The sequence below is a fragment of the Alosa pseudoharengus genome, unplaced genomic scaffold, assembly GCF_046254945.1.
Source record: "Alosa pseudoharengus isolate Yale_2024_CS ecotype anadromous, Long Island Sound unplaced genomic scaffold, YU_APseudo_1.1 YU_APseudo_1.1_scf_17, whole genome shotgun sequence".
NCBI lineage: Eukaryota > Metazoa > Chordata > Actinopteri > Clupeiformes > Clupeidae > Alosa > Alosa pseudoharengus.
The window spans coordinates 25,840,780-25,856,337 of record NW_027468640.1 but is presented as its reverse complement, the minus strand read 5'-3'; the positions used below and the strand labels follow the sequence as shown (position 1 = coordinate 25,856,337).

At 40.8% G+C, this 15,558-nt stretch overlaps 1 protein-coding gene across 1 annotated transcript in view; it reads left to right on the top strand.

The window, feature by feature from the left end:
- Positions 1-5,401: 5,401 nt before the first annotated feature.
- Positions 5,402-15,558, top strand: part of dysf (dysferlin, limb girdle muscular dystrophy 2B (autosomal recessive)) — a 75,327-nt gene continuing 65,170 nt past the window's right edge. The window contains exons 1-3 of the mRNA XM_076289084.1: positions 5,402-5,636; positions 14,409-14,464; positions 14,621-14,712. Of these exons, the coding sequence (XP_076145199.1) occupies positions 5,549-5,636; positions 14,409-14,464; positions 14,621-14,712 (236 nt within the window). The 5' untranslated portion in view covers positions 5,402-5,548. The remainder of the gene's footprint in view (positions 5,637-14,408; positions 14,465-14,620; positions 14,713-15,558) is intronic.

Below are 15,558 nucleotides of genomic sequence, written 5' to 3'. Positions count from 1 at the left end.
GTAAAAATCTTTGAGTAAAACAAAAGTTTATGAAGGGGGTAAATTTACCCATCTAATTTGCCACTGGATGGCAAGCACCTCAAATTATGCACCTTTCAGTATACTGGATGAACATATTTGAGCAGGTTTACTTTCCTTTTTTCATATTACCCACATAACAAATTAACAGGAAAACATCTAAGATATATACCAACACCTAAGATGTATATGGTTTCTAAACCACAAGGCCTACAATAAAGTATTCTGGTCAAATCAGTTCCTATCGCGGGTAATCTGAGTACCCAGAAGTTCGCATCATATTGCGGGTGACTTTGTAGTTTAGAGCCCTATTTCTACTAGCCCTGCTGTCTGTAGCCTACCACGTCTATTACGGACACTATCATCACGATTACCACTGCAACCTCCAAGCTATGTTGGGCAGAGGGTCGAAATAAGCATGGTATGCTTAGTGGACACCGTCGTATAGGCTACACGCAGACGCACCTCCATTCAATAGACGATGGATCATAATCTCCAAAAGGATGATATTCTTCAGATTTAGAATAGGTGAATAACATAGCTTACCTAAGACTTCATCACACGTAAACGTTTTTCAACATTTGGTGTAGGCCTATTTCTGCTTAATTTCTGCTTCAATTTATGATTTATGAAAACTTTTTTTTTTGGGGTTTGAATGAAGCTCTGGATGTCTAGCACATAGTGGAGCAGAGTACAAATGAGATTTGTCACCGTACTTGGAACTATCGTCTATTTTAATCAGTATCGTTGTTTGTCGTAATTAAAATTAGTCTCAAGGGCCGGATTACATTATTATTTTGACATACGTCGCGGGCCGGAATTGGGCCGGACGCGGGTCGGATTTGGCCCGCGGGCCGGGTGTTTGAGACCCCTGATTTATAGATTTTTATGAGGCAAATATACCCCCATAATTTGACCGTACAGAGGGGAAACCAACAGGCGGTTTACAGTAACTAAGCAGAGCATGTGTAATATTTAGGAATTGAGCAGGTTACCTAGTTTGTTGATTTGAGTGTAAATTAGATATTTTCTTTTGCATTTATCAATTACAGTCCTTACCCAGCCAGGGACGGACTGGGAGTGAAAAAAGGCCCTGAACTTTCCTCCAAAATAAAGCCACTACTATTTGAGCACGCACGCACACACATTAGCTGTCTGTCATGATACTTTCACTGGCATAATAATATTGTGAGATTGTATCACATTCTGATTTTACAAAAATTATAATTATTGATTATTATTTTACCTCATACCTTCCTTCATAGAAGTAGCCTAAACCAACAGGGACGTCATATAGCCTACCATTATGGTAAATGGGGGTCTATCAATGAGTTGGCCACATTGGTGACACTGTAGCCTTGTGCCTATCCTGCTATTAAAAACGCGATGGCACAAATGTTGCTAGTTTTTTGAGTGATTAATGTTGCATAAGAGAAGCATATTATTTGGAGTGCTAGACACTGACTGGGCTTGGCTGATGAAGCATATTGAGCCAGGTTGATGGCCGTTAGATGGACGGCCGTTCTGGACTTTTCCAGAACGTCCAGATTGCCAGTCCGCCCCTTTTACTCAGCAAATAACTTGGCCTCTGATTTTAAAGGTGTACTCCCTGATTCTGATTTTTCAAAATTTTGCAGATTGCTCGTCACAGTCCTTTGTGATTCCAAAAAACTTCAAACACAGGCTTGGTTCAGGGCAAACAATTTCAGCAAATCAATGCATTGCTTCAAGAACACAGAAGAGAAAGGTATCATTTTATTTGCTGTTGAGCTCAAATATCAACAGCCTTTAGACATAATTTGTAGGATCCATCTTGATATGACTTTGAACTTTATGACTATGACCTTTGGAACTTTGATACTTTGATATGACTTTATGACTGAACTTTGGATTTCTTTAATTCCTAAACCTGGAGGTTGGATTAAGTGTTCATGTACTGTATTATTATGAAAGGCTGATAAGACTCCTACTTCTACCTACTGGTGATGAGATGTGGTTTAGGCCTACTGTCTTCTCTATCTGGATCACAAATCTTGTTAAAGGAACATGCCAACTTAGCTTTCCCCCCAGAGTTAGATTAAGAAGATACACCTTTCTCTTTTCTGTGCATGCAATAACCCAGTTTGACACTGGCTAGCCTAATTATCTGGAAGTGGGTTGTTCCAATTAGCCTATAGCTTCCTTTTATCTACAGGCTAGCTATAGACTAATTGGAGTAATCCACTTCCAGTCAATCCAGACAGTGTCAGTCATATGTTCTTTCTATGGAGTACTTCCAGTCAGCGGCTCCACCACCCAGAGCAAGGCATGCCTTCCCTGTTTGATTCTATTTATAGGATGGGAATTTCCTCATGGTCAACATTACTCCATGGCTGCTAATTTGTGCTCCTTCACTCCAGGGATGTCACTATAACCAAAACTCAACTGTAGCACAGTTCACTCTAATGATAACAATAATCAACTGCTTCCAAAGAGGCAACAAGAGCTAGTTAAAAACCTTAACTTATTTACTGGGGCGCACTAATTCAATACTAGGGCACGTGCCCCAGTAAAAGGGGTCTAGTGACACGTCTGCTTCACTTGCTAAGGCCATTTAGTAACCAGGATGATAAATGACTGAAATGTTCTTGGGATCAAAACTTTGGTCACACTTTACTTTGAAAGTCTGCCTACACATTATCTACAGATAACTATCTGTTGGCAATGTTACAATACAGCCTATAAAAACCTACACTGGTATCCAACAATTTGTTTCCTAACACAATTTTAAGCAAGTCTATTGGGAGTTTGATCTCTTCACACAGAAAACATCAATTGAGTCGCTCCTGAGCCACTGTAGTCTAGCAGCTTTGAATAATGTAAAGGTGACACCTGTTAAACTCACCTCAGCATGACATTTACTGAGGGTAGACAAATTACACCAAATTACACCAAAATACACCAAAGCTGAGAACACTTGACAGGAGAGGACACCAGGGACTGAAAACAGAATGATTTTCATTTTGGCTCCTTCTGAACAAAAACATTATTTTTTTGTGTCCATTGCTGTGTTCCAAGGCCTCTCCTCTAAATGGTAACCGGTAGAGAGTTATAAAAGAATGTTAATAAAGTTCCTTTCAAAATGACATTGCCTTTACAAATTGATTTATGGATTTATGTTGCTGGTATCAAATTCAAAATTAACATATATTTTCCATGAAATAGTCAAATTTGTACTGTAATTTTTATGTTGTCTGTGTCCTTTTTGCAACTAAATATGAGTTTAAGAGATTTGGAGATTATTACATTCTGTTTTTATTCACATTTTACACATCGTCCCAACTTTTTCTATTTTGGGGTTGTATGTAGCCGTGGACATCCCATGTGTAGGACAGACACAGTATGTTTAATAACATAAGGTATTTCACTTTATAGGACCATTATAGATATGCTATCTATCTCCCAGGAATGTTTTCTTGGAGTATAAACATTTGAGAATTATCCTACTTCTGGACACATCCATTCAGACGAAGTCAAAACAATGTAAAGTTCTTCAATTAAAGCTGCAGTTGGCAAGTCTGCCAGATTGAGGGGACTAAGCCAACATTTAGAATGTTTGCAACGCTCATGCCCCTCCCCCACTACCACCGAGCACCCCCTCATCGAGTGCGCACAAGACCATAGATTTTAGAACGCTAGATACCGCATTGTCCGTCGAGTTCTATTAGGTAGCATCGTAAACGCGGCCGCCATATTGCTGAGGGCAACACCTTTACTGTCTATGGGCAACACTTGCCGGCAATCAGAGACACCTGTCTGATTTCCAGTCAGAGTCACATGTTACTACATTGGCCTCCAGTGATTGTTGCCCCCACCAAGATGGCATCGCTATTTACGTACGTTCTGGAGCCCAATGCGGTATCTAGCTTTCTAATATCTATGCACCAGACTGCACCAGACTGTGATTGACAGTCAGATCTCACACAGCCCTGCTCTGATTGGACCAGAAGAAACGGGAGCTGTGGATTTTTGCAAAACAAATAACAGGCTCTAGGTGGAGGTATAGAAGTGCGGGTTTTTTTTCTAAAACCGGTTGATTTATGTTGTTCTGTTGGAGCATAGTGTTGGTTTCAGTGAATATGATCAAAAAAATCTTGCCAACTGCAGCTTTAAAGTATCATATTCCTCACAGTCTTCTCAAACGATCACTGCTGCTATGACCTAGATATTACCTCTTGTCATGTGATTGTGTAGCCTACAGTAATGCTCTCCATCAGCTGGTGGACTACCATGGTTTAATTGGTTAGCTATTGAGATGGAATTTCTTTGTAGTCTGCTGATCTTCCATGCTAATGCTAAATTCTAATGCTAACCCCTAAGCATTTTACATATAGCTAAGTTTATTCATTCTGTAAGGAAGGACAAGGCAAGATTAAATAGAGAGAGCATTTCATACACAGAGGCAATATGCTTTACATAAAGGAGAGCAAACATTTTAAATAAAGGTATAAAATGACCTAACAATAGATGGATACCTGTAAGAAGGCGCAAGACTGTGTCTAGAAATGCTTTGTGATATACTTTGAGCTTATGCTAGGCAGGTGGATAAACATGGATGTTTTTATATTCACCTTCATGGACGTTGATTGAACAACATTCTGTGAGCACTGCAGAATGTATTTCAGGAACCAGTCCATGTCACCAGGCCATGTCATCCACCTCGGCTGCAGAGGGCCTTGGAAAGATGTCCAGTGACTCAGGACGTTCCTGCCAGCGGGGAAATTAGAGTAACTGGCTTCTCTTCCTATTATTATTTTTATCCTTGAAGAATACAAAGCATCCTCAGTGTTTCCTCCTGTAACTTTGCCAAATGATCCGTGTATAGCAAATGCAGTTATTTGAATCAGTTCATGAGGAATAGTGTTGATGTTTTTGTAATGTATAGACATTATCTTTTGACATTATTGATAAGACGTTGTAGTTTTATGTGATGAACTTCCATCCTCACTCAAAACATGCACATTTCTCACCACTCACCCTGGCAAGACTTGGATAACTAAGGGATGTAAAATACATGGATAAGCCTGTAAGCCTGGTCTCACATGGCTTCACAATCATTTCTACTGCTTTTAAACGTAGTGGTAGTCACTAATGTGAGCTGGCCCTTTAAGCCAAGAGGCAGCCAGTGATTGAAAGGGCAGTGTGTGTGTGTCTTGTGTGCGTGTGTGTATGTGCATGAGCGAGTGTGTCAGGCGCACCAGTGCTCTGTGTGTCTGGGTGACTCAGGAACGGGCAGCCGTACTCGACTCTGACGACAACTAGCTTTTTTGTCTCTCTCTCCCTCTCTCTCTCTCTCTCTCCACTCCTCCCACTCCCCTCTCTGTCACCCTCTCTCCCTCCCAGAGTCTTTGCTTCACATGCCTTATCTTCAGGCTACTGCTGACTGAGGCTGGACCCCCATCTCGGACGTTTGTTTTCTTTTCACCTGTCCTAGTCGGGACTCTGGTATAGTGCCCGCCCGGCAGACGCCGCCTCTTCGTCCACTCCACACATGCTGCGTGTGTTCATCCTATGTGCTGAGAATGTGCTGACGCACGATCAGGACATCAGCGATGCCTACTGCTCCGTCACATATGAAGGTAGGAGAAGAGGGGAGAGGAGAGGAGAGGAGGGGGGTGGGGGGGTGGTGCCAGAGGAGGAGGGGAGATGGATATCTGCCATAGTCTGGTCTGGACAGGACCACTGTCTGACCGGTGAAAACATACGAGTCGACTATTCTGAAGTCTGCAGGACTGTAATCTCACGGTGACATGTTACCAGGCTCTTTACTCAGACTCATCCGTTTGTATTGGACTGCTAAAGGGACCATACTCTACCAGCAGCAGCAGCTGAGGTTATTATTGGAACGACATACCCAGGCACTTACACAGATGTCCAGTAAAGGGTGGAGTTTTGTTACACTGCTCCAGGGGACTGAACTGTAGAGTGGAGCTAAGCCATGCTCTCTGTGTTTATAAAGCAGGGTTAAGTCAACACGCAGGGGTTCGGCAGACTGGGGGCACCCGCCACCCTTCCCTGCAGCTTTTGTATACAAAGCAATCTCATGCTTTGGGAGATTGGAGACATAATCTGGACCAGACAGTGCAGAGTGGACCTGTGCTATTGGGGTTTTAGCTGAGCTCATTAAAACATCCGGTTTTCTGACACTGCCAAATGTGGCAAACTGACAATGAGATGGCAATGGCATACTGACAGAAATGGTTTGTGTCCCAGCAGCATTGCAGTAAAGTTTTTTCATAGATTGAAATGATCTTTCCAACAAACTCAATCTAAGCTGTACATTTTATTTTTGCATAATAGCTTTCTTACATTTCCTCATAAGAGACTAAGAATTAGAACAGCCTTCAGCAGTTTATGTGTCTCTGCTCTGCTGATCGTCTTGTGTATCTAATGGTGAACCCGTTGGTCTCATTCACATGAGTGTTGACTCCTTGTTTCATTATAAAAAAAGTGCTTCTGCTGCTATGAGATGTACAGAGGCCTGCTGTTTTAGAATGTGAAAGTGGAACATGAGGAATCCGTTCAGGAAAAGTGCTACATCATGCTGGGGCAAAGCTCCAGGTGAAATAGAGATGGGTGCTAATGGTTGCCATGGCATCCTCAGTCCAGTGTATATCTTATGTTAAGACAACATAAGTGGGTCATTCCTCATGTCTAATTACTTCGATCATTTGATCTCTCTCCACTTAACAAAGCATGTACTTGCAGCAGATTCAAAGGAGCAGCTGCTTTAGAGCTGTCCTACATCACAGAATCCTGTGACATTGAAGCCAGATCTGCCTTAGCCTGGGAATACCCATATAAACCTATGGCAAATTTGGGATTTGCTCTGCAGGTCCGTCTAGCCAAGATACCATTGATGCCCATTTCCAATTTTCCTAAAATCAGGGCACACAATTACAGTTGCTAATCCGGCATGGATGTGTGTATATTCTTTGGAATTGCGTAAACAACTGCATTTAAAACCTTTGTTTACAAGATTGCCGCACTTCTGAAACAATTTGACAGAGGTGGAAAAAGTACGAAAATATTGTACTGAAGTAAAAGTACCAATACCTTGATGAAATATTATTCAAGTACAAGTTAAAATACCGATCTGAAAATGTACTCAAGTAAAAGTAAAAAGTAGTTCATTTAAAATGTACTTTAGGTAAAAGTTACTTAGTTACTTTTTTTTTTTTTGGGGGGGGGGCGGTGGGTACCAGAACAACTAGTTTTACTAGTCTAGAAACTAGACTTTCTAATGAGGAGATACAGCACTCAAAAAATCCTCCATAGTAATGCATGGGGTTAGTTTGTAACGCCAATATGGCAGTTGTCTACACATATCACAACCCTTCCACGGCAAAACGTCGACATGTGAATACATTGAGCCAATCATGTGGTGTGTGTAAAATACATTGAGCCAATCAAGTGGTGTGCTGTGAAGACATCATGCCAATCATCTGTTGTGATCTCGCTGCTGGAGCAAGATTGGTGTCGTGAAGCCTTACGCACACGCATTTCTGCCGAAATAGATGCACGATAAGTGCCCAAAAAGTGTTGCAATATGGCCGCCGAGTGGAGGTACTTGCCTGATAAGGACGTTGAGAAATGGAGATCTATGTGAAAAATCACTGGAGTTCTTTAAGTTTGAGCAGTAGTTGATTTTCAAAGTTAGTTGCACTCATCCTTGGGTCGCTTTGCAGTGAACAGTAATCCAGCACAACAGGCTTGTGCAAAATTCCAGAATTAAATTGAAACTGGCTTTTAAATTCCAATTCAATTCTTGAATTTCTCTTGCATTTCAATTGAGGTAGCAAACAGGAAGCAGAATTGCAATTCGAATTGTGCACAACCCTGCAGCACAACTGAAAAGCCCCTCACAGGCAGCTGAGGCAGGCAGGCCAATGTTGAGTTGCAGAGAGTTTTTTTTTATATTTGGAAACAAGCAGAAGGTTCAGCAGATTAAAGGGTGTCGAACTGGTGGGGGAAAGTGGGAAGTATAGGGCCCCAATGGAGGAGAGGGCCCTTGAAAAGTGGAATACAGGGGGCACAACATTTTCACCAGGCATTAGTAATAACTCAGGTAATCCACACATAAAAAATCCAAGCAACTCCATAAGTAGAGTCATGTGTAATTAAGTGGAATAACACAGGGAAAAAGTATTAAACACGCTAAGAAAAAGCACTAAGGCAAGGAAAGGGAAGGAACGAGCTGGAATCTGTAAGTAGTTAGAGAGTAGTTATCCTTTCTATCTGTGCAAGTTAATAAGCTTGGTTAGTAGCCTACATATCGATGGGCTATAAAAAGGTTTTTCATTACCAAGGTGTCACACAAGAAACATTTCATGATGGATAAAAGCAAAAAGCTCTCCCAAGACCTTTGCAACCTTATTGTTGCAAAACATATCAATGAAACTGGTTACAGATGCATTTCAAAACTTCAGAATCTTCCAGTAAGCAGCATGGGAGCCATTATCTGCAAGTGGAAGAAACATCACTGCATCATCAACCGGCCTTGCACAGGATCTCCTCGCAATATTTCTGACCAGGGAGTCAATTCCAAGAGCCAAGGACCACTCGGAGAAAGCTCCAAAAAGACTTGAAGGCAGCCAATTCAATTCAATTCAATTAAACAGTTCTGGAAGTAACTAAAGATCACGATTCACAAGAGGGACCCCTGGAATCTGTTTAGAACAATGGGCCAAAATCACACCTGATACGACTAATAAGTTTTGTCATAGGCCTACAGGAAATGTCTTGAAGCTGTCATTACAAACAAAGGCTTCCACAAAGTATTGAAGAAATTTCAGTAGGAACGTTCAATACTTTTTTTCCTGTGTCATTCCACTTTATTACACATAACTCTTATTATATATACATATATATATGTTTGGATTTTTTATATGTGTGTTAATATAATGTGTGGTGAAAATTTCGAATATACTCACTGGCTAATTATTGAAAAACAAATTAAGCGTTTAATACTTATTTCCACCATATATTTATTTTACCTGAATATTTTAACCTACAAATTAAATGTCAAAATGAATGTCAGACGAAATGTAAAGTTTGACTGACTGGATTTTGTATACAAAACATAGTGAAAACTATCTAGTTTGTTAACTACCACAGTCACGAGTTGGGTCGCGATAGTCTGTCATTTTTAAAAAGTGGGTCCCCAGAAAAAAAGTTTGAGAAACAATGGTCTAAGGTCACTCTCACTTTCCCTTGCTAAAGAGCTAAATGGTTTAGTCCACCTGCACGATTCATAAGGTAGTCTATCTTTTGTTTATTTAGTTGAGCATCGCTAGTGGACCGTTAATTGTTGTGCTGCTGACAATGTCTTTCTCCAAGAAAGCCAAGTAAGGTTACTAAAAACAAAGGCCAAAACAGGAAAAAGAGAGACATCAACATGAGGGGAAACAACTGCTAATAAACTTCTTTCCAAAGAAAGGTGAGCACAAACGTCAAAACACGAAATCCCATGGTGTTTGCTTAAATATCTCCGCAATCATTGGTGCTAAAACGAACTGAGACAACCCATTGGAATAGCGGAAAATACACTTTCATAGTTTAGGCTAATCTGATGCATCTCGTGATCCATCTCCATCTCCATCACTTTCAGAAAGACTGCATGGCGCCAGCTTGATTCATGTTCTGTTGTAGGCTACATGCTGATCATTATCACTAGGCTAGTGGTTTAGGGCGCGAATTTTTTTCTCTCCCTTTCTGTTTTCGTTAGTCTTAACTTTTTTTTTACTCAAGTAACTGATGGGATTTTTGATGTAGCGAAGTACAATACTTCACTCAAAATGTAATCAAGTAACATTTAAAATACCGATTTTATAAACTACTTAAAAAATACAAAATACACAGAAAAACTACTCAATACAGTAACGTGAGTAGGCTAAATGTATTTAGTTACTTTCCACCTCTGCAATTTGATAAGAATTTATATGCACCAATTTAAGTTTAATTTCACTGCTTGTTACACCCCTGCTGGAAGTCGTAAATCAATGAACCCTTTTCAGACCCACTCTCAATCTCATCTGAGAAAGGACCTGGAGTCAAAGAGGCTAGGTCTGCCTGCCTGTGTGAGCATAATCATATCTGACATGCAGTCATCATACATGTTCATTTGTCTCAGGGCTGAATGTAAGAAGGGACATCTTGTTGTTTTAACTTTGGATCAGCAGGTGGCACTCATGATGTGTAGAGCCATGTGCACTCAAACTCTCCTGGAATGCCATTATCCCCCTCCTTGACCCCCTACTCAACTCTTTGGCTGCATTTGAATGGGTCTGTGATCTGAGCTAGAGCCATAAGCTTGTATTGTCACCCAACACCATGTCACCTCAACTTCTGCTGTAAAACATGACAAACTATTTTATTTGTATTTCCAGAAATAAAACAGTCTGGACTGAATAATCATACAGTTTAGACCTCAAATGTAATAAATCATATCAAAATTGATCAAATCTAATTTATGGCATTTAATATTGATGCCCAGGAAGTGATACTCTCTTCTATTAAGTTTGTGGTTTCCTTTAATTAGATTTTTAAATGAAGTTATGTTCTTGAGAAGCTACAAGAATCTTGCGGTTGACTGTTATCTACCCAGCTAATCGTTAATTGCTGCTATTAACTTTTCCCTTATTTCATTGGATGAAAATAGAAAATATTTGAAACGAACGGCATTCACAACTCCAAGCAGGTATACACACAGCGTAAAATTCTCTTTTTTCTGCCATGTCAAACGACAGACAAGGGTGTTGAGGATGAAGGGAGGGAGCAGGAAATGTTTAGATTTCCTCTGGACTTGAGGGATGTGTTACTAGTGCAGGGGGTAGTCCTTTGTGTGTGTGTGCTGTGGATGGGTGTGAGTAAGCAAGTTCCCAGCTGTGCTCTGTCTGTGTGACAAAACAGCAGTGTCTAGAGGATTCTTACACTGGGACACTGCTACTGATCAACCACCGTCTTCCCAGATATATATACAGAGAGTGAGAGAGAAAGAAAGAAAGAAAGAAAGAAAGGGAAAACTCTTGTGTCATTCCAGCAAACCTGCACAGTTCTGCTCCACTCTCTGTGGTCCAGGATAGAAGAAAGGGAAGATACAGCACGGCCTGGCTGCGAGTATCCATCCAGGGATTCTCTTGTGCTTGTGTCTGGCGTGTGATGTTTGGATGGTTTAAGTTACTGTGGAGAGCCTGAGAGTTGTGGCTGTTGTTGTGGCATCATGTTGAGGTGTGTGCTTCAGAGGGCCACAAACCTAGAGAGAGGGGACAGGCACAGCGACCCCCTGGCTAGCATCACTTTCAGAGGTAAGACAGCACTTGAAATCCAACTGTGTTCCGAGGCACACGTCTTTGAATGTCCAAGAAATGGGATACTGTGATAATGTGTAAATACTGTTATTTAGATGTTCAGAACTACAACATGTATATGCATTGTATTTATCTGAAAGCACTATTGCAGAGTTATTTGCAATATAGTGGTTTGGTGTTGCTACTGATATTCACAAGTAGATCTTGTGAGAATGTTGACCTGTTTAGAGGCTGTTTGCAAACTGGACCAAGTGATTTTTAGGCATGCAGAATACATTCTTACAAAGCATGCTTTTCGATGAACTTTGTTACTCAAGACATTAGGAATAGCAGTAGCAAAAGAGTAGCATAGAATATGAAAGAATCCCGCTGTGTGCAATATCTCTGAGGTGTTTCTTTGAACATGGACAGACTTCTTATGGCTTAGTAAAGCCAGTTTTAAAAGTCACACATCACATAGAAGTTATGTCTTTACAGATGTTTGGGTTTTAAATCTGCGGTGAAGGTGGATATCTGTTGCAAACTCTTGAATGGAAGAACTAGATATACGTTATGTGTTAAAATTGTCTTGCTATTTTTATTCATGTTTGCATTGTCTGGGAAGTTTATTTTTGAATTGTCTTTATCGTCGATGTCCCAGTGCCTGAATGAATGACTGGCAGCTCCCGGTTTAGAGGGCTCTTAGCGCTGTGGCTACTCCTTCCTGTAATTGTCTACCACTTCCTGTTCCATCACATGTAGATGCACAACATGTGTGAGTACATGTGTACATGTTCAGGGTTGCCATGGCAACATTGACCATAGGTGATGCGTCCCCCCATGATGTATATACTGCCCTTTAACATTTTCAGACCAAGCTTTTTTCAGTTAACATAAATATTTGACACTGCTTTTTTATATATACAGTATGTATCATGTGAGCCTTTAGTATGCCACTCATGAGTGGAGAGAGTAATAACAATTTAGAACAATGGCTATTTGAAGAGTTTTGCTAATTGAGAAATAATGAGTTGGACCATAGAAACAGGCATTTAAAGGGTGGTGGTTTTGAATTAACTGACCTCTTAAAATTACTGTGGACTCCGGAGGAACAAACCACTTATACTTGGAATGCTCATGTTTGCTTGGCATACCATTCAGCTTTAAGAGCAACAGCAGGACATGAAGTGTTCATCTAACCTCCATCAAAGTGATTACATATTTATAACCGATAAACCTATATTGTTATAACTGATGTAACATGTGTTGCTTTCACATACAGTAGATAGTTCAAACAGATAGTTTCCTAGATCTTTAAAATGTAGTTATTCCTTAAGTAGAGACGTGCTGTCTTCTCTATCACTATGTATCAGAACTCCTCTCCTTTTATAGACATCAGTGGTGCAAACTGCTGAGCGACTGCGCTCTGAGTAAGCACAGAGTTATGTGTGTGTGTGTGTGTGTGTGTGTGTGTGTGTGTGTGTGTGTGTGTGTGTGTGTGTGTGTGTGTGTGTGTGTGTGTGTGTGTGAGTGTGTGTGTGTGTGTGTGTGTGTGTCTTGAACAGAGTGTGGATGATACCGTAGTCTTTGTTGTCTCCCTCCCTCCGGTGCCTTGGAATATGATAGAAAATCAGATTGTTGTTCATAGGAGTGAACTGAGTATGAACTCAGAGCCACAACTATGAGGTTTTTAATTCTTAAGGAAGATTGTCCTGCTATACTTGGGGTTCAGAGTAACACTGACAGCAGTGGAACAGGGGTATTGGTCACTTGTCATATGTTGGCGTAGCACTCGAAAAGTCGCGAAAAGTCGCAGTCCTTGTACCACTGTGAGGATGTCCAGATAATTGATGACTTTGATGACAAAATTCTCTACAATGTTCCACTTTGCTTCCTTAAGCCATAGTGATGTTGTCTTCACTCTTGCACCACTCCCTAGTGTTTCCTCTGTGGCTCCCTCTTCTCTGGTAGTGCTCGATATTTTTAAGGTTTTTCCCTTGATTCTGTGTGCTTTAAGAGCCTTGTTTATCCTGTGTTCACCTCAGTGCGTGTGGTCATAACAGGAAGACGGACCGCTCTCTTGAGTCTTTGCCTGGGTTAACTGGCAGATTGAGACACCATGTAGAAGTCTTTTACATGGCTCTTTTTTTTACAGCCACTCCCATTGCATGAATTGCATGAATTTGCAAACATAAATATTATAATACAAAAAACTTATAAAAGGTTGTCCCTTCATATGCACACTTTTACACACTACTTAAGTCAGTATTCAGCCAAGCATATCTAGAACAGAGATGCATACTTGCCGGACCACTGGGTGTTCAGAGAAGTAATTATGAAAATGGACATCTCTTGTTGGAAATAATCAGTCATTGTTTCTCTTCCTCTGATCAGACGAAATTGTTTTTACTGTTGTGCACCTGTGAGTTACAATGCCCCTGTGAGTAGCAGTGCAGTGAGTAACTCACTTCCAGTGATGGAGCATTTGTCTTGCCATGGCCTACGTACTCTGTTTTATTCCGGTGTTTTTTATAAACCAGTGGCACAATAGAACCACTTCTTATAAAGCAGTTTGATGTGCGATAACATTGTTTTTATTTCAGTGTGATGAATTTGTTTTATTCACGTCGGATTGTGAAACAAAGACTATGTTGTGTGTTCCTTGATAAGACGACTTGTACTTAAGAATCCATCTTGATTCTGTTTATAGGCCTACCAGACACACTGCTTCCTGAGGACGCAGGAAGTCATGGCTCATGCTTCCCTTCGCTCTATGTATTAAAGCCATTATCAGCTTCCTACCATCATAACAAGAGCGGCTTCATACATCACATTTTGTAACATTCCCTGGTGTTTCTCCCATTAAGTAGCTGTCCCCGTCGGACCGCTCACGGCTCAGATAGCCTGCTGGCAAAGTGTCTGAATGTTTTCACAGCCATAACCACAAATCATTTGCCCCTAGCGTAACTTGGGAGTTCACACAGAAGTAAACATAGACTTTTCAGTGACGTGAAAATATAATATAATATAATATAATAATCATTCTGTTTTCTCTTTGTCCAGGGACGAAGAAGAAGACCAAAGTTGTCAAAAACAATGTTAACCCAGTATGGAATGAGGTCAGTTTTTCTTGGTTTCTCTGATGAGCAAAATATGTTTGCCAAATATTTGTTGCAATGTCATTTAAAATAACTTATATATCTGTAGCATGTTTTAAAGTAAAGTGATCTTCCCTCTTGTCTCTCTCTCAAATACATGATCTGCTTCTACTCCAGGGCTTTGAGTGGGACCTGAAAGGAGTGCCATTAGACTCTGGTGCACAGATCCATGTGGTGGTCAAAGACCATGAGAAAATGGGCAGGAACAGGTATGAATGGAATATTCTACAGCAGGGGTCTCAAACACCCGGCCCGCGGGCCAAATCCGGCCCGCGTCTGGCCCAATTCCGGCCCGCGACGTATGTCAAAATAATAATGTAATCCGGCCCTTGAGACTATTTTTAATTGCGACAAACAACGATACTGATTAAAATAGACGATAGTTCCAAGTACGGTGACAAATCTCATTTGTACTCTGCTCCACTATGTGCTAGACATCCAGAGCTTCATTCAAACCCAAAAAAAAAAAGTTTTCAGGAAATACTTGTAGGCTACACGCGAGAAACACAAAGACGTGCATTTGTAATGACGCGGAAGCGATGCAGGCCATAGTGTTGCATAAATTGAAGCAGAAATTGAGCAGAAATAGGCCTACACCAAATGTTGAAAAACGTTTACGTGTGATGAAGTCTTAGGTAAGCTATGTTATTCACCTATTCTAAATCTGAAGAAGAATATCCTTTTGGAGATTATGATCCATCGTCTATTGAATGGAGGTGCGTCTGCGTGTAGCCTATACGACGGTGTCCACTAAGCATACCATGCTTATTTCGACCCTCTGCCCAACATAGCTTGGAGGTTGCAGTGGTAATCGTGATGATAGTGTCCGTAATAGACGTGGTAGGCTACAGACAGCAGGGCTAGTAGAAATAGGGCTCTAAACTACAAAGTCACCCGCAATATGATGCGAACTTCTGGGTACTCAGATTACCCGCGATAGGAACTGATTTGACCAGAATACTTTATTGTAGGCCTTGTGGTTTAGAAACCATATACATCTTAGGTGTGGGTATACATCTTAGATGTTTTCCTGTTAATTTGTTATGTGGGTAATA